Source organism: Equus przewalskii, chromosome 1, assembly GCF_037783145.1.
Source record: "Equus przewalskii isolate Varuska chromosome 1, EquPr2, whole genome shotgun sequence".
NCBI lineage: Eukaryota > Metazoa > Chordata > Mammalia > Perissodactyla > Equidae > Equus > Equus przewalskii.
The window spans coordinates 167,747,122-167,771,803 of record NC_091831.1 but is presented as its reverse complement, the minus strand read 5'-3'; the positions used below and the strand labels follow the sequence as shown (position 1 = coordinate 167,771,803).

The 24,682-nt window shown below is 35.1% G+C and overlaps 1 protein-coding gene and 1 pseudogene across 4 annotated transcripts in view; one reads left to right on the top strand and one right to left on the bottom strand.

The window, feature by feature from the left end:
• STRN3 (striatin 3) overlaps window positions 1-24,682 on the top strand; it is a 95,199-nt gene that overhangs the window by 29,439 nt on the left and 41,078 nt on the right. For all 4 annotated transcript variants that reach the window (XM_070587423.1, XM_070587412.1, XM_070587415.1 and 1 more), the window contains exons 2-5: window positions 14,915-15,018; window positions 15,767-15,840; window positions 20,008-20,089; window positions 23,608-23,781. In XM_070587423.1, coding sequence (XP_070443524.1) covers window positions 14,915-15,018; window positions 15,767-15,840; window positions 20,008-20,089; window positions 23,608-23,781 — 434 coding nt within the window. The remainder of the gene's footprint in view (window positions 1-14,914; window positions 15,019-15,766; window positions 15,841-20,007; window positions 20,090-23,607; window positions 23,782-24,682) is intronic.
• Window positions 5,459-5,544, bottom strand: LOC139078390 (U6 spliceosomal RNA; annotated as a pseudogene).

The window sequence follows — 24,682 nt, the reverse complement described above, 5'->3', positions numbered from 1 at the left end:
CCACTTACTGAAAACTCATATACTTTGTTATATTTGTTTGATTTTGTTATTGCCACAGTTTGTATTGGATGACATGTTATGTAATATGTGGTATATACACTTTAGTAATAATTTCCAGAACACATTTGGCCTAAAGGGTTTTGGTAAAGGAATATGGACCTCTACTAGTGAAAATTGTACTACATAGCTAAGCCTGTGTTTTCCTCCCATTAGTAATCTCAAGATTTCTGACAGTTTTAAATAATTTACCTGATTAGTAATTGCCTTAATTGATTTCTAAAAGTGCTTTGGGTTTTAAGAGACAGAGTAATAAATTAATCTAAGCTCTTCTTGAAAACTTGCTTGTAAAATTATTTTTTATTGTTTGTAATTACTTATTTCATTACAAAATTTGGAATATCTCTTGAGAGTTAATGGTTTCAAGAAACATTCCAGTCTTGAGAACGTAAATTTGCCCTCCGGTAACAAGAAGAAAGGTGGGTTTTTTCTTCTAATTTTCAAGTGCTGTGAAAACCTTTTTTTTTTTTCCTTCTTCTCCCCCCAGTATATAGTTGTGGATTCTAGTTGTAGGTCCTGCCGGCTCTGCTGTGTGGGACGTCGCCTCAGCATGGCCTGATGAGCAGTGCTAGGTCCACGCCCAGGATCCGAACCTGCGAAACCCCAGCTGCTGAAGCAGAGTATGCCAACTCAACTACTCTGCCACTGGGCCAGCCCCACATTTTGTTATTTTATGATAGCACAGTAATCTTTTGTTTAGTCAACATTCTCTTGTTACTGGCTTCCCCAAAGAATCAATCTTATCAACAGAAAAAAACCCCCAAATAATAGAAGCTGAAAGTCACTTATATAGAAGGCTTTTCCACTTAGTTTTGAAAAAATTTATACCCAGCCATATTCCAAAAAGAATTCCATTCTCTTTTCAAAGATACGTAAATAATAAAATAAGTTAGAAGTGGCAGAGTCCATTTATTCTTAGCTTAGACATAGTTTGGATTCCCAGCTTGGTACAAAACAGAATGCTTGAGGGACAAGGGAAGCTTGTTGCCTGTACCAAGTCGGAGGACTCTTTAAGAAGTTGGTAGAATGTTTTTAGTATTCTGATAGGAGAAGTGGCTCTGCACAGCTCTGTAATAATAATAACAAGAGAATGCCTCTGTTATTGTTCTCCAGATTCTGAATGAGTGCTATAATACCATGTTACTGGCTTTTGCAATATTTGAGAGTTTTTATGAACTTGTATATCATGTTATTTAAAACATATTTAAAAAATGGCAAGATATCAGTAACACTTATTTTTAGAGAGTCCGTTAAAATAGCTTAAAAGTTTTATGCCTCAAAGGGGTAAACTTCCTCTATTTATGGGAAGTGGACTTACCTACAGCTTAATGCTTTCAAATGCCAGATGAGAAGTTTTGGAACACAGAATTTAATAGTTAAAAATTAGAAATCTCTTATGCTTTAAACCAACTGTTGCTGTGCAAAATGACATTGGGACTTTAAAGGATGGTTGTGGTATTCTTATTAAATTTTGTGTTAAGCTCTGTTATAAATAGAAGAGATAAAAATAAAATGTAGGTTTTATTTGCCTCTGGAAATCTTAGTATTTTGTTAGTGTTTCTCTTTTTCTTGGAATTAAATGTTATTTTTATGAAAAAATAAGCTATTGCAAGCAAGCTTTTGGTTATTCTTGAAAAGACAGACTATGCCTTTTGAGTACATCTTGTTAAGTGGGGAAGTGACTGCTTGTATTATAACAGAGATTTCTGTGCAGTATCTCAACCCAATTATGAGGCTGTGTTTTTAACATCTAAGCTCCTTAATGATTCTGATAACTAGCAAAGTTTTGAAACCTCTGCATGGTATGAATTTATTTTGTATTTTATGTTTTATATAAAATGTCAGTGGGTCAGCTGACTCTTTATACTTATGTCTTAAATTATTGTGGCTGAAACTTGCTTAACCCCAGATATTTAAGTGCTTAGAATAGAATCACATGTATAATTTTAGTTGACCATTAAGAGGAGAGGGTGCTAACATTTGTTCAGAGCCTACTCTTTTAGTTGTGTTAATGAATTTATTATTAGTTGCTGTAACCTGATTTTGTCTTTAACTTGCTTCCACCCCTTTCTTTGTTAATTCCTTGGATGTTAAAGTTTGTTCCTTAGTGGTGTTGCAGTTTCTAAATATTTCTCAGGTTTTCAATAGTGCTAAAGAATGTTTTAAAATCATTAAGTAAAACAAAACACCTATTTCTAGTGTTTGCATTTAGTTTAAAGTAAGAAAACTCTTAGAATAAAACAAGTTTTCTTAAGTAATTTATTTCTTTGTTTTAAGCAAGATACTCTTATTTTGGAAACATTGGAACTACAGTAATTGTGAAATAACTTAAGGCTGATATTAGCTGAGTCAGTGTTGAATGTTTTGCGTTGGTGACCTCTAGTGGTCTTGCAGTTAAAAAATGACCTGTTGTCAGTATGAACTGATTTTTTTAGATTCTCATGCGATAATCACATGCTGATTGTTGAATAAAGTCAAGTGATAAATAAAATATGGTCCCAGTGTGTACCTTTACCTATATTCAGAGAAAGAAAAGTTGTCTTAAAAATCAGTAACAAGATTTGTTACTCTGAATTAACTGAGATTGGATATGGAAACAAATTTATAAAAGTTCATTTTGCCTGTACACTATGTTTGTAGTGATGAATTTCAATAATCATCTCACTTTTATACTCTTGAAGTCAAATAATTAAAAACTTACTAAAATTATTTGGCTTGGATAAATAAGAAAATGAAAATTTATGGTTCTTATTCCTCCTTTTATTGAAGTTACTACACAGCGCTTTGTAGAACCTTTTTTCCCTCCTAACTAAAGGACCTAGGTCTTTGACCTTATTGTCACAATAAAAATGTGCTTCTTATATATAACCCTTAAAAGAGAGATTAATTTTTAAACTTTTAAAAATCGTGAAATATAATTTGTATCTAGAAAAGTGTATAAAACATAATTGCACAGTTTAAACAGTTATTATAAAGAGAATGATATTACTCTTAGAGAGAGCAAGAAACAGCACTGCCAGCACCCCAGAAGCCTTTACAACCTGCCTCTTCCAAATCACCACTGCTTCCTTCCTTCCCTCATAGGGTGACCACCTGGACTTTTTGTGTGATTGTTTCCTTGCTTTTCTTTATATCTTACTATCTAAGTGTGCATTGCTCGAATTAGTATTAGTTTAGTTTTGCCTGATAGTGAACTTTACATAAATGGGATCACATAGAATGTTGTCTTTTGACAGAGTTCCCGCAAGTCCCCCCACCCCCGTTTTCTTCTGTTATTAATATCTTGCATTAGTTTGGCACATTTGCTACAATTAACCAGTTTTGATAAATTATTATTAACTAACGTTCATAGTTTAGTTTAAGGTTTATTCTGTATTGTACCGGTTTATGGGTTTTGACAAATGCATAGTATCGTGGAACTACCATTACAGTCTCATGCAGAATAATTTTGCCGCACCTAAAAATTCCCTGTGCTTCACTGTTCATCTTCCTCCTTACCCCCAAATGCTTGGCAGTCACTGATCTTTTTGCTGTCTCTGTGGTTTTGCCTTTCTAGGATGTCATATAGTTGGAATCATGCAGTATGTAGCCTCTTCAGGCTGGCTTTTTTCACTTAGCAGTATACATTTAAGATTCCTTCATGTCTTTTCATGACTTGGTAGCTGATTTCTTTTTATTGCCAAATAATATTCTGGTGTTTCAATGTAGCACAGTTTGTATATCCATTCGCCTATTGAAGGATATCTTAGTTGACTCCAAGTTTTGGCAGTTATGAATAAAGCAGTGTTAAACATTCACCTGCAGATTTTGAGTGGACACAGGTTTTCAGCTAATTTAGATAGCTGAAGGAGCTATCTAAATCAAGGAGCATGATTGCTGGATCTTGAGGTAAAAGTATGTTTAGTTTGTAATAATCTGCCAGTCTTCTGGCTGTACCATTTTGCATTCCCACCAGCAGAGAATGAGAGTTTGTGTTGCTTCACATGCTGGCCAGCATTTTGGATTTCAGCCATTTTAATGGATATATAGTGGTATCTCGTTGCTATAGTTTGCATTTTGCTGATGACAGTGATGTGGAGCATATTTTCATATGGTCATTTGCCATCTGTATATCATATTGGGTAAGGTTTTTGTTCAGGTCTTTTGCCCCCCACCCTTTGTTTTTTTAAAGATTGGCACCTGAGCTAACATCTGTCATCAATCCTTTCTGTTTTTCCCCTTTCTTCTCCCCAAAGCCCCCCTGGCACATAGTTGTATATTCTAGTTATAAGTGCTTCTGGTTGTGCTATGTGGGATGCCACCTCAGCGTGCCCTCACGAATGGTGCTGTGTTCATGCCCAGGATCCGAATCAGCAAAACTCGGGCTTCCAAAGCAGAGTGTGCAAACTTAACCACTTGGCCATGGGGTGACTCCTTTTGTGCTTTTTAAAATTGGGTTGTCAGTAAGAGTTGGTTGTTAATAGTATTTGTTTTTAGAATTTTTTGTATATTTTGGATACCAGTCCTTTATCAGAAATGTGTTTTGCAAATATTTCCTCCAAGTCTGTGGCATATCTTTCATTGTCTTAATGTCTTTTGCAGAGCTGAAGTGTTTTCAATTTTAATAAAGTCCAACTTGCCAATTGTTAACAATGAATCATGCTTTTGGTTTTTGTATTTAAACCTAGGTTTTCTCCCATGTATCTTTTGGAAGTTTTAATAGTTTTGTATTATATGTTTATTATATTTTATGTATTTTTGTGTATTATATAGTGTATATATAAATGGGTGTGTGTATATACAGAGAGAGAGGGGCAGAGAAAGTCTTGAAGTCTAGTAGTGTCAGTCCTCTGACTTTGTTGTTCTTCTGTATTGTGTTGGTTATTCTGGGTCTTTTACCTTTCTATGTAAAGTTTAGAATCATTTTGTTAATATCCAGAAAGTAACTTGCTGAGATTTTTTATTGGGATTGCATTGAATCTCCAGATCAAGTTGGTAATATTTGACAGCTGAAAAATACTGAGTTTTTCTGTCCATGTACATGGAATATCTCTTCATTTATGTAGACCTTCTTTGATTTCTTTCATCACTTTTTTTTTGGTAGTTTTCCTTACATAGATCCTTGTGCATCTTTTGTTAGATTTATACCTACATTTCTTTTTCCTTTTTTTAGTGCTAATATAAATGGTGGTATGTTTCCGTTTCAAATTTTGAATTGTAATTGTTCATTCCTGGTATATAGGAAGGCAGTTAACTCTTGTATATTAACTTTGTATCCTGCAGTCTTGCTATAATCATTTATTAGATCCAGGGGTTTTTTGGGTTAATTCTGTAGAATTTTCTACGTAATGAGTAATGTCATCTGCAAAGAGTCTTATTTCTTCCTTCTCAATTTGTATACTTTAAAATTTTCTGTTCTTTTTTTTAAATGGAATGCTTCAAATTTGTGTGTCATGCTTACAGAGGGGCCAGGCTAATCTTCTCTGTATCATTCCACTTAAAATGTTTTTTTTCTTGTGTATTGCATTAGCTAGGACTTGGAGTACGATGTTGAATAGGAGTCGTGAAAGGGAATATCATTTCCTTGTTTCTGATCTTAGGAGGGAAAGCATCTAGTTTCTCACCATTAAATAGGATATTTAGCTGTAGGTTTTTGGTAGATGATCTTTATCAGTTTGTGGAAGTTCCCTGCTATTCCTAGATTGCTGAGAGTTTTTGTCATAAATGATGTTTGATTTTGTCAGATGCTTTCTACATCTGTTAATATGGTTGTATGACTTTTCTTCTTCTTTAGCCTGTTTAGTCAATTAATGATAGATTACATTAGTAGATTTTCGAATGTTGAACCAGCCTTGCATTCCTGAAATAAATTCTACTTGTTATATAATTCCTTATATATGGCTATTGTTGGATTCAATTTGCTAATATTTTGTTAAGGATTTTTGCGTCTATGTTCACAGGAGATACTGGTCAGTAGTTTTCCTTTCTTGTGATGTCTGTGTGGTTTTGGTATTAGGGTAAAGCTGACTTTGTCAAATGAGTTAGCAGTGTACCCTCTGCTTCTATTTCCTGTAATAGATTGTAGAGAATTGTTATCATTTCTTAATTCTGGTAGAATTCACCAGTGAGCACATCTTGGCCTGGTACCTTCTGATTTGGAAGGTTGTAATTATTGGTTCGATTTCTTTAATAAGTACAGGACTATTCAGATGACCTATTTCTCCTGTGTGAATTTTGGTAAATTGTGTCTTTCAACGAATTGGTTCATTCTATCTGAGATATCAAGTTTGTGGGCGTAGAGTTCATAATATTCCTTTATTATCCATTCAACACTCATGGGATGAGTAGTGATGACCCTTTTTTCATTTCTGTTATTAATTTGTGTCTTCTCTCTTTTCCTGGTTAACTTGACTAGAGGTTAATCAATCTTATTAATCTTTTCAAAGATTCAGTTTCATTGAATTTTTTTTTTTTTTTTAAAGATTGGCACCTGAGCTAACAGCTGTTGCCAATCGTCTTCTTTTTTTTCTTCCCAAAGCCCCCTAGTACATAGTTGTAAATTGTAGTTGTGAGTGCCTCTGGTTGTGCTGTGTGGGACGCCACCTCAGATGGCCTGATGAGTGATTCCGTGTCCACGCCCAGCATCTGAACTGGCAAAACCCTGGGCCGCTCAAGTGGAGCGTGTGAACTTAACCACTTGGTCACGGGGCTGGCCCTTCATTGATTTTTTTAAATTGGTTTGTTTTCAATTTTATTGACTTCCCTAATTTTTATTTCTTCTTCTGCTTGAAGTTTATGATAATATTCTTTCTCTGCTTACCTAAGATGGAAGCTAAATTGTTGATTTTAGATCTTCTTTTCTAATATATACATCGACTGCTATAAATTTCCCTGTAAGCACTGCTTTTTCTACATCCCACAAATTTTGATGTTTTGTTTTTCTTTTTATTAAAAATACTTAATTTCTCTCGATACTTCTTTGACATGCATTATTTAGAAGTGTGTTGTTTAACCTCCATGTATTTTGAACATTTTCCAACTTTTTTTTCCTTTTGTAGTTTAATTCCATCTTGGTCTGAGGACACGTACAAATGGAATGACAATATAATATACTCAATTAAAGCCAAAAAAGACAGAAAAAGAAGGGATGATAAAGAAACAAAGAACAAGTGCAACAAATAGAAAACAGTTACAAACATGGAAGATACTACCCGCTATATCAATAAACACTGTAAATGTGAATTTAAAGCCAGTTAAAAGACAGACGCTGTCAGAGTGGAGAGCACATTCGAATGATTTTTAATCTTTTATATTTGTTAAGGTGTTTTTTATGGTCCAGAATGTGATCTGTCTTGGTGAATATTCCATGTGAGCTGGAGAAGAATGTGTATTCTGTTGTTGGGTCAAGTATTCTACATGTCAGTTTTCTGATTTTCTGTATGCTGGATCTGTCAGTTACTGACAGGGGTGTTAAGTCTCCAACTATAATAATGGCCTAGTGTGTTTCTCTTGCAGTTCTGTTAAGTTTTTCCTTCACATATTTTTGCACACTGTTGTTGCGTGAATACATGTTAAGGATTGATATGTCTTCTTGGAGAATCGACTCCTTTATCATTGTGTAATGTTTCTCATTATCCTTAATAATTTTCCTTGGTCTGAAGTCTACTTTGTCTGAAATTAACATAGCTGCTCCAGCTTTCTTTTGATTAGTTTTAACACGGTTTATCTCTCTCTGTTCCTTTCCTTTTAGTCTATTTGTTTATATTTAAAGTGGGTTTCTTGTAGACAGCATATAGTTGTCTTGTGTTTTGTTTTGTTTTGTTTTGTTTGTGAGGAAGACTGGCCCTGAGCTAACATCTGTTGCCAATCTTCCTCTTTTTTGTTGAGGAAGATTGTTGCTGAGCTAACATGTGTGCCAATCTTCCTCTATTTTATGTGGGATGCCGCAATAGCGTGTCCTGACAAGCAGTGCTAGGTCTGCGCCTGGAATCCGAACCTATGAACCCTGGGCCGCCAAAGCAGAGCGTGCGAACTTAACCACAGTGCCACCAGCCCAGCCCCTCAGTCTTGTTTTTTTATCCACTCTGACAGTGTTTTCTTTTAATTGGCTTTAAATTCACATTTAAAGTAATTATAGTTGGAAATCTTAATATCTATCATGTTTGTAACTTTTCTGTTTTTTTGCACAATCCATTCATCTGTTGATGGACACTTGGGTTGCTTCTAGGTTTCAGCTATTATGACTAGTGCTGCTATTAACCTGGGTGTATACATATCTCTTTGAGACTATACTTTCAGTTCTTTTAGGAAGATATCCAGAAGTGGAAGTGCTGGATCACGGTAATTCTATTTTTAATTTTTTGAAGAAGTGCCGTACTGTTTTCTACAGCACCTATACCATTTTATATTCCCACCAACAATACATAGGGTTCCAATTTCTTCAAATCCTCACCACTTGTTGTTGTTTTTAATAGTAGCCATCTTAATGAGGTGGTATCTCATTGTGGGTTTTTTCCCCCTCACATTTCCGTAATGATTAGTGATGTTGAGCATTTTTTCATGTTCTTGTTGGCCATTTGTATATCTTCTTTGGAGAAATATCTATTCAGATCCTTTGCCCATTTTTCAGTTGGGTTGTTGACTTTTAGGAATCTTCTATACACTCTGGATATTAATCTATTATCAGGTGTATGATTTGCAAATATTTTTTGCCATTCTGTAGGTTACTTTTTCACTGTTTTGGTAGTATTCATTGATAAGCAGAAGTTCTTAATTTTCGTCAAGTCCACTTGGTCTAGTTTTTCTTTTGTTACCTATGCCTTTGGTGTCATATCTGAGAAATCATTGCTAAATCCAATGTTGTAAAGCTTTTGTCCTATGTTTTCCTCTTATTTTATAGTTTTAGGTCTTTGGTCCATTTTCAGTTAGTTTTTGTACATGCTGTTAGATAATGGTCCAACTTCATTCTTTTGTATGTGGATATTCAGTTTTCCCAGTACCATTTGTTGAAGAGACTGTTCTATCTCCATTGTGTAATTGGCACCCTTGTTAAAGATCATTTGACCATGTATGTAAGGGTTTATTTCTGATGTTCCATTGGTCTATAACATATAACTGTAACGTATAACTCTCTCTCTGCCGTTATCCTACTGTTTTGATTACTATTGATTTGTCATGTGTTTTGAAATTAGGAAGTGTGAGGCCTCCAAATTTATTCTTCTTTTTCAAGGTGGCTTTTGTTATTTTGGGGCCCTTTGATAGTCCATGTAAATTTTAGCTTGGAGTTTTCTATTTCTGCAAGAACATCATTGGGAGTTTGATAGGGATTGCTTTGAGTCTCGAGATTGCTTTAAGTAGTATTGATATTTTAATAATAATGTCTTCTAATCCATGAACATGGAATGTATTTTCATTTATTTCAGCCTTTAATTTTAGTCATCAGTGTTCTGTAGTTTTCTTTGTTTCTTTCTTTCTTTTAAACATAATGCTGTTTTATTTATTTATTTATTTATTTTGAGGAAGATTAGCCCTGAGCTAACTGCTGCCAATCCTCCTCTTTTCGCTGAGGAAGCCTGGCCCTGAGCTAACATCCATGCCTATCTTCCTCCACTTTATATGTGGGACACCTACCACAGCATGGCGTGCCAAGTGGTGCCATGTTCCCACCCGGCATGCTAACCGGTGAACCCTGGGCCACCAAAGCGGAATGTGTGAACTTAGCCACTGTGCCACCAGGCTGGTCCCTGGTCATGTGTTTTTTCCCCCTTTATTCTATTAATGTGGTCACTTAAATTTCAGTTTTCTTGTGTTGAACCATCTTTGCATTCCAGGTGCCAATCTTCCTCTATTTTATGTGGGATGCTGCCACAGCATGGCCTGATGAGTGGTGCCAGGTCCATGCCTCGGATCTCAACCCACGAACCTCATGCCACTGAAGTGGAGCACATGAATGTAACTGCTGCTGCCACTGGGCTGGTCCCTGGTATCTATCTTTTAAAATCTGTTGAGACTTAATTTGTGGCCTAACATATGGTGTATCCTGGAGAATATCCCCTGTGTACTTGAGAAGAATGTGTATTCTGTTGTTGGATAGAGTATTCTGTATATGTCTGTTAGTTCTAGTTGGTTTATTGCATTGTTTAAGTCCTCTATTTACTTATCTTCTGTCTGGTTCTTTTATCCGTTATTAAGAATGGGGTAGGGCTGGCCCCGTGGCTGAGTGATTAAGTTTGCGTGCTCTGCTGCAGGCAGCCCACTGTTTCATTGGTTTGAATCCTGGGCGTGGACATGGCACTGCTCATCAAGCCACGCTGAGGCAGCGTCCCACATGCCATAACTAGAAGGACGCACAATGAAGAATATACAACTATGTATGGGGGGGTTTTGGGGAGAACAAGGAAAAAAAATAAAATCTTTAAAAAAAAATAAAAAGAATGGGGGAGTGTGGAACTGTTGGTTTTTCCCTTTAATTCTGTCAATTTTTGTTTCATATATTTTGATGATCTCATTAGGTATTTAAATATTTCTAATTGTTATAGTTTCTTGCTGTATTGAACCTTTTATTACTATATAATGCTTTTCTTTGTCTCTTGTAATCTTTTTTGATTTAAAGTCTATTTTCTCTGATAATAGTACCTGTTTACTTTGGAGATATTGCAGGTTTGGTTCCAGACTGCTGCAATAAAATGAATATTATGGGGGCCGGCCTGGTGACGCAGCTGTTAAGTGCGCGTGTTCCGCTTTGGCAGCCTGGGGTTTGCCGGTTCAGATCCCGGGTGTGGACATGGCGCTGCTTGGCAAGTCATGCTGTGTAGGCGTCCCACATATACAGTAGAGGAAGATGGGCACGGATGTTAGCTCAGGCCCAGTCTTCCTGAGCAAAAAGAGGAGGATTGGCGGCAGATGTTAGCTCAGGGCTAATCTTCCTCAAAAATAAAATAAAACGAATATTGTGCTAAAAAGCGAGTTACATGAATTTCTTGGTTTTCCAGTACATAGAAAAGTTATGTTTACGCTATACGGTAGTCTGTTGAGTGTGTAATAGCATTATGTCAAAAAAAAAGTGCATACCTTAATTGAAAGACACTTTATTGCTGGGGCTGGCCCCATGGCCAAGTGGTTAAGTTTGCACACTCTGCTTTTGTGGCCCGGGGTTTTGCCGGTTTGGATCCCATGCGTGGAGATGGCACTGCTCATCAGGCCATGCTGGGGTGGCGTCCCACATAGCACAACTAGAGGCACTCATAGCTGGAATATACAACTATGTGCTGGGGGGCTTTGGGGAGAAAAAGAAGAAGGAGGAAAAAAAAAGAGATGGGCAACAGATATTAGCTCAGGTGCCAATCTTAAAAAAACAAAAAAATAAGAACATTTTATTGCTAAAAATGCTAACCATCACCTGAGCCTTCAGTGAATTCTAATCTTTTTGCTGGTGGAGGGTCTTGTAAAAAATGCAATATCTGTGAAGCACAATAAAACGAGGTGTGACTGTATAGGAGGTTTGCAAACTTTAATGGAAAACCTTTTAGAGTTTGCAGGCCTCATTGGATCTGTGTTGTCTAGTCTTTTTTTGTTTGTTGTTCTTTTAAACAATTTTTCATTCTGAGGCTGTCCAAAAACAAACCCGAGGCTAAGTTGCAAATCCCTGCTTTGTCTTGAACAGAAGTTTTTTTAATCAACAATGAGTTTATCCATCCTTTTCTTTACGGTTAGTGCTTTTGTCTTGTGTAAGAATTCTGAGATTATGAAGATATTTATTATATTCTAAAAGCATTATCGTTCTGCTTTCACATTTAGATTTATAATCCTCCTGGAACTGATGTATGTAATGTATCAGACAGAAGTTGTTTCATTTTTTCCCCCATGTATTTACCCTTTTTGCTAAGCACTATTTTTGAAGTGACCATTCTTTCCTCAGTGTTCTGAACTTCTGCCTTTCATAAATTGTGTGACCCTTCTGTGCCCTGGTTTGTTTGTGGGCCTTCTGTTTCTTTGATCTGTTTGTGCATCCCAGCGCCAATCCCTGTCTTAATTTCTCTAGCTTTATAATACCTCGTAATGTCTGGTGGAGCAGGTTCTGCCACCTCATCCTTCATGCTTGTCTTGCCTGTTCTTAGGAATTTGAATTTCTTTGTAAATTTTAGAACCAGCTTGTCAGGTTCTAGACACACAGACTGGGAATTCGATTGGAATTACACTAACTGTCTTGGTCAGTTTCTGTGAAAACTGGTGTTTTTCTGTAGTGAGTCTGCTAGTCCATTTAGTTTTATCTTTTATGTCTCAGTTCAAATTTTAAATTTTCTGTGCGGAGATCCTGCACATCTTTGTTTTGTATATTCCTAGGTACTTTTGTTTTTTGATACCATTGTCAATATGCCTTTTCTGGTTACTTTTTAAAGTGTTTATTTACAGAGATAGTGCTATTAATGGTGCATTATGACCTATAAGAGTAGCTGAAAAGTCCATTGTCAGTGATCCTTTACTAAATGCCAGATCTATTATTTAATTGGTCTTTATTACCACCATCACACATAACCTTTACCTTTTCAGTCAAAGTATCCGTCTAGGTGCTTGGTGATACAAGGTCATAAGGTCAGTTCCAGTAGTCAAGAGGTATCTGTCATCTGCTTTTTACCCACTTCTCAATATTTGGTTAGGCCATGTCCTTTTTTTTTTTTTTTTTAAATTTTTATTTTTCCCTTTTTCTCCCCAAAGCCCCCTGGTACATAGTTGTGTATTCTTCGTTGTGGGTTCTTCTAGTTGTGGCATGTGGGACGCTGCCTCAGCGTGGTCTGATGAGCAGTGCCATGTCCGCGCCCAGGATTCGAGCTAACGAAACTCTGGGCCGCCTGCAGCGGAGCGCGCGAACTTAACCACTCGGCCACGGGGCCAGCCCCGGGCCATGTCCTTTTAAACGTTTGGTTTTAATGAATTCTCACCTTTTCCTTATCGTGCGTCTTTGTGAATTACCTCTCTTTAGCTCACGTTCAGATGCTCCTTTGGGTTTCTTGGTTTTTTTGTGTGGTTTGTGTTTGTTTAGTTAACTAGAATCTCTAAGTATGGATGGTTTTTAACACGAAAATGCCAAAGAAAGAAGTGAAAACGAATTCTCACAACATTCTAAGATTCTAATTGGAAGCATTTCCAATTTGTAGTCCTTTTTAAAAAATCCTGTAGAGGACGTCATGACTTTTGCTTAGTTTGCAGTGCCTCTGTCAATCAGAAAATCACCAGTTACTGCTTCTTAAGCGGAATAAAGTGATTTTCTATCATCTTTTTCCACTGCTCATTGTAGAATGTTTATGAGATCTGGAAATTGGAGTCACATACTAGTTCACTAGTATTCGATTCATGGTTCTTTAAAAAAAAAAAAAAACAGTCAGTATAGGAGAAAACTCAATCAGAATTCTTGAAGCTGTATAATAAAATTGACATATTTTACCTTTGTTCTATAGTTTGAGACTCCTAAGTGCTACTTTTCTCTTTAAGATCTTAAACTATTAGGTTCTGAATCTTTACCATTCCTCCTAGACCTTTACTTCTGTTTTGAAACTTGTATTTAGAAGTGTTATGTAACTAGTTGTTGATAATTTCTCAGGTGTTATGATTCTTTTTTCTAAGGACAATAGAGAAGAACTTGTTTTAATGACAGTGGGCATTTATTACTTATGTGCTCTTATTAATTAATTTGATTTAGCTGGTCTTTTGGCTAGTGTATTTCTATTATAGAAAAGAACACATCCTAACTTAATGGGTTGAATGTTCTAGCTGAGTTCATTTGTTATAATTCCATGTTCACTGAAATTTTTAAAAATAAAAAAATTTTTAATCATTATGTAGTCTACCAAGTAGGTTACTTTCTCTTAATGAACAAATACAACTGAGTCATCTAGCAAGAGTGTTCTCCCCCATGTGAAAGTTATTTTATTGTAAATGTGTGCTTAATGGCAAATGTCCTCATACGGAGTCCAATCTCTTTAAACATTATTCTTTAATGTGGTGTGGATAAAGAAGGCTGACATGCTGGAAAGAGCCAGAAAAAGAAAAAGATGGAGAATCGCCTCTCTCAGGAAATAAGGCAATTAAAAATTAAAAATTGCTCCCACAGTAGAAAAATGACAGCAGAAAGTAATGAGGTCATTGAACATATGGTGGCTTAACTTAAACAATTTGCATTACTCTGGTATTACTGTTTCAAGAATTGAAACAATTTGGATTGGGGTGGGTAGGTTGGAAAAGATTATAAATTTTTAAGTATTTCATGAAAAGAATGCTTTTGAGGTAATATTACTGCTTTTTTTAAACAACCTGTATCTCGTTTTGGGAAAAATATTTATCTACTTGTCAATATAATATTACTTTTTAGTTCTTTGTGACTCATATGTTAGGAGTTAGGTGCAATTTTTACATACAAAATATCCTTTCAAGATTATGTAAAATGAATTAATATTAGAGACCTTAAGGATTATAAGCAAATAGCTAATTTATAGGGTTTTTAAAAAAATTTTTTTTTGGTGAGGAGGATTGTCTCTAAGCTAACATCTGTGCCAAATCTCCCTCTAGTTTGTATGTGGGACACGGCCACAGCATGGCTTGATGAGCAGCATGCAGGTCTACACCTGGGATCCAAACTTGCGAACCCCAGGCCGCCTAAGCTGAGGGCATGAACTTACCCACTATGCCACTGGGCCGGCCCCTGTTATCTTTATTTTTAAAGTGATTTTGTTATCTAGCAGAGAAAGTTTGTTGACTACTTTTTTGAATTTTAAATCTTGCTGTCATGAATCAAAGTGCAGAAGTTTGTTTTGTTTTCCTGTCTTCAGTTACCTATGTATAGTTAAGAAAAGAATGAAAATAAATGACTCTTTTATATTTTTAGGCCCGCATAGCATTTTTGCAAGGAGAAAGAAAAGGTCAAGAAAACTTGAAGAAGGATTTAGTAAGAAGAATAAAGATGTTAGAGTATGCATTAAAACAAGAAAGGTATGTGTGCCTCATTTTCATATATGAATAAAATAATACACCTTTTATATCGTACATATACTCTTCTATGTATGTCTCTACACACAGTAGATACATATACTCTTCTATGTATGTCTCTACACACAGTAGATACATATACTCTTCTATGTATGTCTCTACACACAGTAGATATTCTCTTAGACCATTGTAGAATGCGTTTCAAAGCTCCTTGAAAGATGATAAAACCTTGCCCAAAATACAAGATGATATTTTCATTTGATTCCTATATGAGAATAGACAAAAAGATCAAAATCTTTAAGGTGAAATAGTATCTTTTATTATAGATACTATTTAATATCTATTATGTATAACTATATATATATATAAGTATATAACTTAAAGATCAAAATCTTTAAGGTGAAATAGTATCTTTTATTATAGATACTATTTAATATCTATTATGTATAACTATATATATATATAAGTATATAACTTAGATCTGGAATTTTTTTAAAGTTCAGGAAAAAAATTATCTGTTTTTTACTTGGGTGTATATGTTAGTTGGGTTATATGTTAGCTGGATAATTTACCTTTTTTTCTCTTTTACTGTAGTACACTTTTCCCTTCAACTTCTTTTGCAAGTAAAGTTTAAAGAAACAGGCATATGTTGTATTTTATGGGTTATTGGAGAAGTATATGCTAGTAGTTACTTAACTGTGTAGAAAAGGAAAATAATTTTTTTCTTTCAACAATTTTATTAAATTTTCAGGGCAAAATATCACAAATTAAAATATGGCACAGAACTGAACCAAGGTGATTTGAAAATGCCAACCTTTGAATCAGGTAAACTCTTCTGTTAACCATTTTTTTCCCCCCAATTCAAGAAAAATTGCCTTAAGCTCATTTTTATGTAACAGACATGTTCTCTTTTCTCCCATTTCGCTTTGATAGTGTTGGTTAGTCAGGTGGTTGATTAGTGTAATACTTTCTAGAATTTGGGGGAGAATAGTAAATGAATGAAAGTAAATCATTTCATCTACATCTCAATTCTGAGGTTATTTGTTGTATTTTCCTTGTATTGAAACCTTTTGTAAAACTGTGGGTCCATTTTTGGTCGTAATTAGAGGTGGAACGTTAAGCCTTGTAGGCAATCCTTGTCTCATCCTATATAAGCTTAATTTTTCATTATTAAAAAGTTCTTTTTGTCTGGAGAAGCTGTGATTAACTTAGTTTAGGTCTCAAGACATTGGAGATTTGATTGAATTTGGAAACTGTAGAGACAGCCAAATAAGAATAAGAGAAGGAAAAAATTTTCTCCAGTTGCCCTTGCTCTTTACTAAACAGTGAGTGTGAAAGTGGTATCTGATGGGTAATTATGCAAGGAAGGATAGGGCTAGCTATAGGAAAGGATTGTGATTACACTTGGAGTAGTCTAAAAGTCTAGTAAGTAAGGAACATTTGATTTATATTATACAATATTTGAGAATATTACTAGCAGTTTCTTATTTCTCAGGTATATTTAGAACACGTTTATATACACATTATGATGGTGCTAATTGAATTCTGTGTTCTTGGATGCTGGTTACTAAGACAAGAAAAAAATGTGTCTTTATTTGGATATTCAGTTTTTCTTCTCCTCCTATAGTTGTTTCTATACCTAATAAAGTCAGAGCATATACAGTAGGGAAAATAAAACTTATGTATGTATTTTTTTTAGTTAGTGTTAACAGTACATTTTAAAAAGTTAATTGGTTTAATATTAAGTACTTAGAACTTAGCAGAAATAGTCCATACACACAGCTTGCAGTTGTTTTATTTTTTGGTCTTCTCCACTTACCAGTTTTAGCAGCATAACCATTTTTTTCTACCTTCCAATTGTGGTTATATATATAAAATTAAGAGACCAAGATAGAAGTGGCATGGGTTTCCTTATCTGGCTTTTCAGTGGCTATGAAGCTTCACTCTGATGCTAGGGAACAATATCATGGTCTTCTCCTTGGAAGACCAACAATAAATGATAAAAAAAAGTGGAAGGTGTGTACATGTTTCCCACAGTAGTCCCATTGCAGTTAGAGAGAGTACAGTGGCTTCACCATAAGAGAAAACCCGATGGATTCAGAGCTTTTCTCTGACTCATTTTCTTTCTCATGTGGCTAGACTATTCAGAAAATAAGCAGTCACTTTCTAGAACTTGAGGGCTGTTGCGCTAACTTGGTCTACGTAAATGTGAGGAAGGAGGCTAGTGCAGCCACCTTGTCCCTGGAGCCAGAGTCGGGAGTGGCTAGCTGGTCTCAATGCAATAGTTTGTATAAAGCAAACTTAGCAGATTTGTTCACAGATCAGTCTCTCCTATCTACAACTGAAGTAAGGTAAAACAAGTTTGTTTTTATCTGTATAAACTCAAATTGAGGAATAAAATAACATCCAAGTATTTTATTTATAGGAGATAACAATAATAACAAAGTAAATTGTTTTCACGGAGTTAGAAAAACTATTCAGGATGTTTAGTGGAAAACAAACAAAGGGATGGGCAAAAACAGACCATCCAAACAAAATGGGATAAAATTATTCATCAGAGTATAGATAGAGGTAAACATTAAATGAATCAGTCTTGCCTTTTATATATCCCAAACAAATCAAAATGTAAAAAAGAGAAAATGTGTAAAATAGTTGATTTGAAAGAAGTACGAGATACGCATGTGTTTTACACCCTGTCTCAGTAATACCAATATATATATATATATATCCTAGACCTAACCCTATAAAAGGGATTGTATCCAAGTATGTAAAGAGCTCCTTTTTCCCTACATTTACGAAAAACACTGTAACAGTGGGAAAATGGGCAAAGACTAGAAAAGGCACCTCATAAAAAAGGATATCCAGTGGCCAATAAACGTATGAAATAATGTTCAATTTTGTTAGTTATTGAGGAAATACAGCTTAAACCTGCCAGTGCAAATAGACACATATCAGAATGTCTAAAATCCCAAAGGGAAAAAGTCAAATGTTGATGAGGATATGGAACAATCAGAACTTGTAGACCTACTGGTGGTGGGATTGTAAATTGGTAGAACTACTCTGACAGTTATTTGTCAGTATTATTAAAGGGAACAGAGGATGCATACCCTATGGCCCAATAATCCACTTCTTAAAATCCACACTTCTGTTCTTCCTAAGCCTAGTGTAAGAATGTTCATAATATCATTATTTTTTAATAGTAAAAAACTAGAAGGAACTCAAACATCTTTCAACATTAGAATGGCTATTTTGTGGTATTTTAGCATAATGGAATGCTATTTAGCAACAAAAGTGAACAAACTGTATAACTGAACCTGACAACATGGATGGGTCACATAAAATTGAAAATTAATATGAGCGATTTTATATATATCCAATTCAAAAATTAGTGTAGTTTTTAGCAGTCAGGATAATGTTGATACTCTTCTTAGGAGTATCTAGTGACTAGAAAAGGACACAAGGAAAGCTTTTGGGGTGCTGATGGTGTTTTGTTTCTTCATTTAGGTACTGGTTACATGGGTGTCTTCAAAAATTCATTGAGTGTACGCTTCTGATGTACTTGAAGGGTATCCTTAGCATTATTTATAAGGGTGAAAAATGGAAGCTAATTTCAACATTAGGGAACTGATTAAATTAAATGGGTATATAAATATACACACACACACTTTATATGGAATATTACGTAATCATTTTATATGATGTTAATCTATATTTGTTGGCATAGAGAATGTTCAAGATACATTGTGACAGAAGCTACTTACAATGCGCTACTCACATTGGCCCTTTTTTTTTTTAAGGAGCGAGAAGCTTATGTATGTATTTTCAGGTGGAAAATATGGAATGATAAAATCTCAAGTATGAACACTCTTGGTGATAGGATTTTGGGCCATTGTATTTCTTCTTTTTTTTTTAATGTGTTTTTTCCCCATGATTTTGTGTTATATGTGATTAAAAAAGAAACAAAATGGTATAAATAGAAAAATAGGGGAACTATTAGAATGAAATAATTATTTCTAGAAATTGTAGAAATTCCTATGTTCAGGGGAAGAATAGAAGATACTAATAATGGGCTTGTTAGGGATAGAGAAGTAATGCCTGCAGAGAATATTTGAATTGCTACCAATAAATATTTGTTCACATGACTCTGAGGAGTACAGGAGTCTAACAACTGTGAGCCATTTTAAGAGTTCTCAATATTCACTGTGAGAGCTGATCTTCTATGGCTTATAAATTCCCATTTAAATTTATGGGAAGATATTTCTGTGATATCATTAGTGTCAATAAATAGTTTTAAATTTCACGCTAGGGATACTTGAGAGCTTAACTGGCCTGAAATTATACTATTTATTAAACTCTTTTTTAATTCGTCCACTTTATTACCTGAAAATAAAATACGATTTTTTACCTATAGTAAAAACTATTTTCTGGTTTAACTTTTAGTTCTAAAAATGAAATTGACTATATAAAATCTTGTGATATAGACTTAGAGTCTACTGATACAGACTCAAAATTAGGAATAATATAAATATAGTATAAAACTTCAATAGTTTTATATGTACCTAATTTCTTAACAGTATTGATTTTGAATAGCTTATGTAAATATTAAATATAGCTTTTTAATTTCAAAAGCATTCAACTCAGCAGAATTTTGGTAGTTAAAAAAATTAATTTTAGTAACATTTTATTTAAAAGTCTGGGCTTTTGATTTTTGAATTCCTGGTAGTAATAAGTTAATGTACACTTAGGTTTTTGCCAATTTTGAGACAAGGAGGGTAGTACCTAAGTGTTTCGGTTATTGGGATAAACACATTTAAAATGAATGACCTGCTGTTAATACTCAATAAATGTTAATATTTTTCTGTCCTTTATAAAATATTTAGGGCATATTTTTGTGGAAAATTTTCCCTAAGAGAACTTTAACAATATTTTCAGGAGTTGAAATAATGTGTATGAAACTTACCTTGTTTTTTTGTTGTCGTTGCTAATTTTTAGAAGAAACCAAAGACACGGAGGCTCCCACAGCACCTCAGAATAGCCAGTTAACGTGGAAGCAAGGCAGACAGCTCTTACGACAGTGAGTAATGGTTCATTTTCAGCTTTCTTGAAGGATCTAGATATGAAAGTGGTTGTATTCAGTCACTTTGCAAATGAAAAATTATTTAATGATAATGGAACAATATATGTAGTTTCCACATTGCTTCTTTTTTGCTTTGTTAGACTCTTGGATCTTTTCAAAGTTTGTTTTTTCTGAATGTTTCTCTGAACATTCCTCAGGATGATGTTGTTTTCTTATTTGTGGGGTTGAATGTCTTAAAGACTGGATGACTTGAAGACCAGAACAAAAAATGTGGAGTTCATGCTTGTAGACACTCCATTCCCATCACTGCAAAATTCACATATTTGGTTTTAAGTGGGAGTGTGACTGGTTTAGAGAAGGAATTTAGCTGATTATCTGAAACTTTCAGAAGTGGCTTGCCAAATCCTACTGTTACTTGACTTTTTGAGGAACCTTTTTGATGTTCGAGCTCTTTGCTATATTAGAAGTGTTTGTGTGGCTTTTATCTATTTGTTCTTCTCTTATATTTTGAAAATTTTTGGTACTTGCGTACTACTATTTTGGGCAGTTTACATTATGCAACCTTCTCAACTCACATCTATGCCTTCACTACAGTAAGCTAGTCAAGTGTGATCAGACCCTTGACCTTGTTATTACCTAGAACTACCCTACCTTTGCAATATTCCATGGTCTGACAGTTGTCTTATATTCTACTTCTTCCACTTCAATTCCCACGTTATTTGTTCTCTGACCATACCTTGATCTTTTAGATCCTTGACTACTACATTTTCCTCCTTAGCTCCTCTACCTATGGTTGGTTTTATTTTGTTTTTTGTTGTTGTTGTTGGGTTTTTTGTTGTTTTTTTACTTCCCTAGATCCAGCTTAGACCCCATGTATCACCCTTTTGCTAATGCTCTTAGCTTTCTTGCTGCCCACTTCTTATTCCTCTCCCACTAGTCATTTTACCATATATACCTGCAATATCCCAGCCCTAGTTTAATCTTGATTATCTGTTGCTTCTGCTTCTAATTAATTCTTAGAGAAAAAAAATCATGTGTATACCATTACGTATGTATGGTTTTCTGTCTGAACATTGCAGAGAGCCTTTCTCCATAACCTTGGTCACCTCCTGCTCCCATTGTCCTCAGTGGATATTCTAAACCCACCGAAACTCAGTCCCTTCTCCTTTACTCTCATTAGAACACCTCAGGTTCTACTTCACTGAAATTATGAAGGCTGTCAGGTGAGAACTCTCTTTTTACTTTCTTTTCTGTAAATGTGTTTAAACCGCAGATTCATCACCTCAGTTTCTAATGTTCCATTCAAGGACGTATTTATCCATCTGAACTCTTAGTGACTAAAACTCAAACCAGTTTGAGTAAGAACAGATTTGTTTGGAAGAATGCTGGAGTAGCTAGTAGAATTGAGGGAAGTACTGAATAACCAAGTGTCAGGAAGACAAGAGCTGGAGTAGCGCTGAGAACTTCTCAGAGACTGGAAACACTTAGGATATGTTCTTATTCTCTCGTTCTCTGCTCCTCTGTGTATCCATTTTATTCTTTTCTGCTGAAAACCACTTTTCTCCAGATGGCAGGGGACCGCTTATTTTAGTCAGAATAATTTCTGAAGATTAGAATTGTCTTGACTTGATCAAGTAACTGCCCATGAGTTAGTTATTTTTACCTGGGTTGTGTAAGATCTTGGCTGCTCGTTCAGACCATGTGGTTAGAGTGTGGTGGGAATTGTTCCCCTCAAACGAGGATTGCATTTTTTAGTACGACAGCTATGGAGAAGTCAGGTGCACGGTATTTCTCTCCTAAATGCCTAATCCCATTACCTGGATTTATATTCTGTCTCTTCCGACCTTTCTCGAAGAGTAGTTTATCTCCATAGTCTCCTTTATTCAAACTATCGAGTCTATTTTCCATTTTGATGTTCCACTGAAGCTACTATCAAAAAACATATTTAACAGACCTTTCTTTTCATATTTGGTCTTTTGGAAACATTTGAAATTGACTATCCATTCCTTTTTGAAACTCCTTTTTTTCCTTACTTCCATGATACCACTCTGTGCTATCATTTTTGCCCCTAATTTCTCAAGTACTTTTTAAAAATTTCCCTTTGAGTATCTTTTGTTCTTCTAGCCATTTAGGTGTTTGTGTCCCCAGCCTTTCTGTTCTTACTTAGGTTCTCTTTCTCTGGATAACTTCATTTAAAGATTTTTTTTATTTTTTCCTTTTTCTCCCCAAAGCCCCCCGGTACATAGTTGTGTATTCTTCGTTGTGGGTTCTTCTAGTTGTGGCACGTGGGACGCTGCCTCAGCGTGGTCTGATGAGCAGTGCCATGTCCGCGCCCAGGATTCGAACTGACAAAACACTGGGCCGCCTGCAGCGGAGCGCGCGAACCCAACCACTCAGCCACGGGGCCAGCCCCTGGATAACTTCATTTAAATCCATGGCCTCAAATACCACCAAACAGTAATGACTCCAAAATCTATATACCCAGTCCACTCTCTCCTGAGCCTTTCTTAGCATTGTGCTGAATAAACATTGTCTTCACTAGACTCTACATGATTATCTGATAGGTGTCCTATAAACTAATTTCTAAACCTTTATTCTTCGTTTCATTGAATAGAACCACCATTCTGCCATCCAAGCTAGAAACATGAAAAATTCCCAAAATTCTTACATCTTCTTTCATTCTACTGCCATGTTTGTTTGTGCACCAAGTCACTAAGATTATGTCTTGCTTATTTTCTCCACATTTATTTACCACCTCTTCAGTTTTACTTCTTGCTGTGTTAGTGTCCTAACAGTCTCCCGCTCTTTAGCTTTCATCTAAAAATCTTTTCTTCGTTTGCCAGCGATATATAGGCTCCATTTTTGCATCTTTCCTTAGCCTATTAAATACATTAGGAAGAAATTCTTTAATTTGTCACTCAAAGCCTTACATGACCCATTATCTCTATTTATGTCATAATCCAGTCCCTTTCTTCTTCTCCAGTCGCCTCCTGGATCCTAGATTAAGTACCCTGGTTTAGATAAACAGGAAATTTGAAGACCACGGGACTGTAGGAATGCCGTGAGATCTTAGATCCTAGGAGGAGAACTAACCTGTCCATCAACCTCTCCCTAAGAACGCGGTTTAAACTTAGCATGTCACCATTCTGGTGTTTAGTTCTACTCATTCTTTATCCACTTTCTGGACTTGTTTTTGTTTTTGTTTTAAAATAATATATGTCATCAACTCTTAAAAGCTTTTTAAGGCTCTAGGGCTTTTATGTTTCAACATAACTGGCCCTTAATTAGTGTTAGCCATACTGTGTGTATGCTTTCTTAATTAAATTTTGGTTTGTAATTGGCCTTATTCTCTTAGAACTGGAACTAGTCTATAGAGAAGAAAGTTGTTTAGGCAAAGAAAGATTATATTTTATAGAATTATGGCTGTTTCTAAAATCCTTTGATATGATTTTGAGTAACAAGTTTGCAGATGTTAACAATATGTGGGATTTAATATTTTTAAATTTCTCTTATAGATATCTTCAAGAAGTAGGTTACACAGATACTATATTAGATGTACGGTCTCAGCGGGTAAGGTCATTGCTTGGACTATCCAATTCAGAACCAAACGGATCAGTAGAAGCAAAGAATTTGGAACAGATCCTGAATGGAGGTGAATCTCCTAAGCAAAAAGGACAAGAAATCAAAAGGTATGATTTATACTTGTAGGTTAACAATGTTTATATAAGAGTATTATGCATTTCTTCAGTTTTATTACTACTGTTAACAGTTTTTAAAGCAGGTAGAGTTTAGATTTAAAGACTTTTTCCCCCCTAAGTGGTACCATGGGCAAATAAATTTTCTATTTAGATACTTTTAAAATTTATCTAAAGTTTTGAGAATGGCTGTAATTCTAAAATAGGTGCAAATTTAAAATTTTAGGGTGATTTCATGTAGTTTTTAGAAGTACTTTAACATCCTGATTTTTAAATTTTTGCTAGAATATTTTCAATAAATTATACTACTCCTCTATAAGTAGAATAGCAGTGATTATTTAGACTCTTGTAGGAAAGAAACAGAGTTTTGTGTTATGTTTGGGCTCAGAAAGCTACCAGATATACTTTTTTTATTTAGTGTGTTTATTGAGATACAGTTCACATACCATAAATTTCACTCATTTAATGTATAATGGTTTTTAGGATGTTCACACAATCACTACAGTCTAAGTTTTGAAAATCGTCATCACCCTGAAAAGAATCCCTGTATTCATTGGCTGCCACTCCCCATTCTTCCCTAACTTCCTCCCACTCCCCCAACCCTAGGCAACCACTGATCTGTCTCTATAGAAATGATTATTTTATTAGTGACTTCTTTGACTTAGCATAATATTTTTAAGGTTTATCCATGTTGTAGCATGTGTCAGTAATTCATTCCTTTTTGCCAAATAATATTCTGTTCATGGGTATACCAAATTTTGTTTATCCATTCTTTTCAGTTTTTGGGTGTGTGGGTTGGTTCCACCTTTTAGAATAATGAATAATGCTCCTGTGAAGGTTGGTGTACAAGTGTGAGCATCCGTTTTCAATTCTCTTGAGTATATACTTAGGAGTG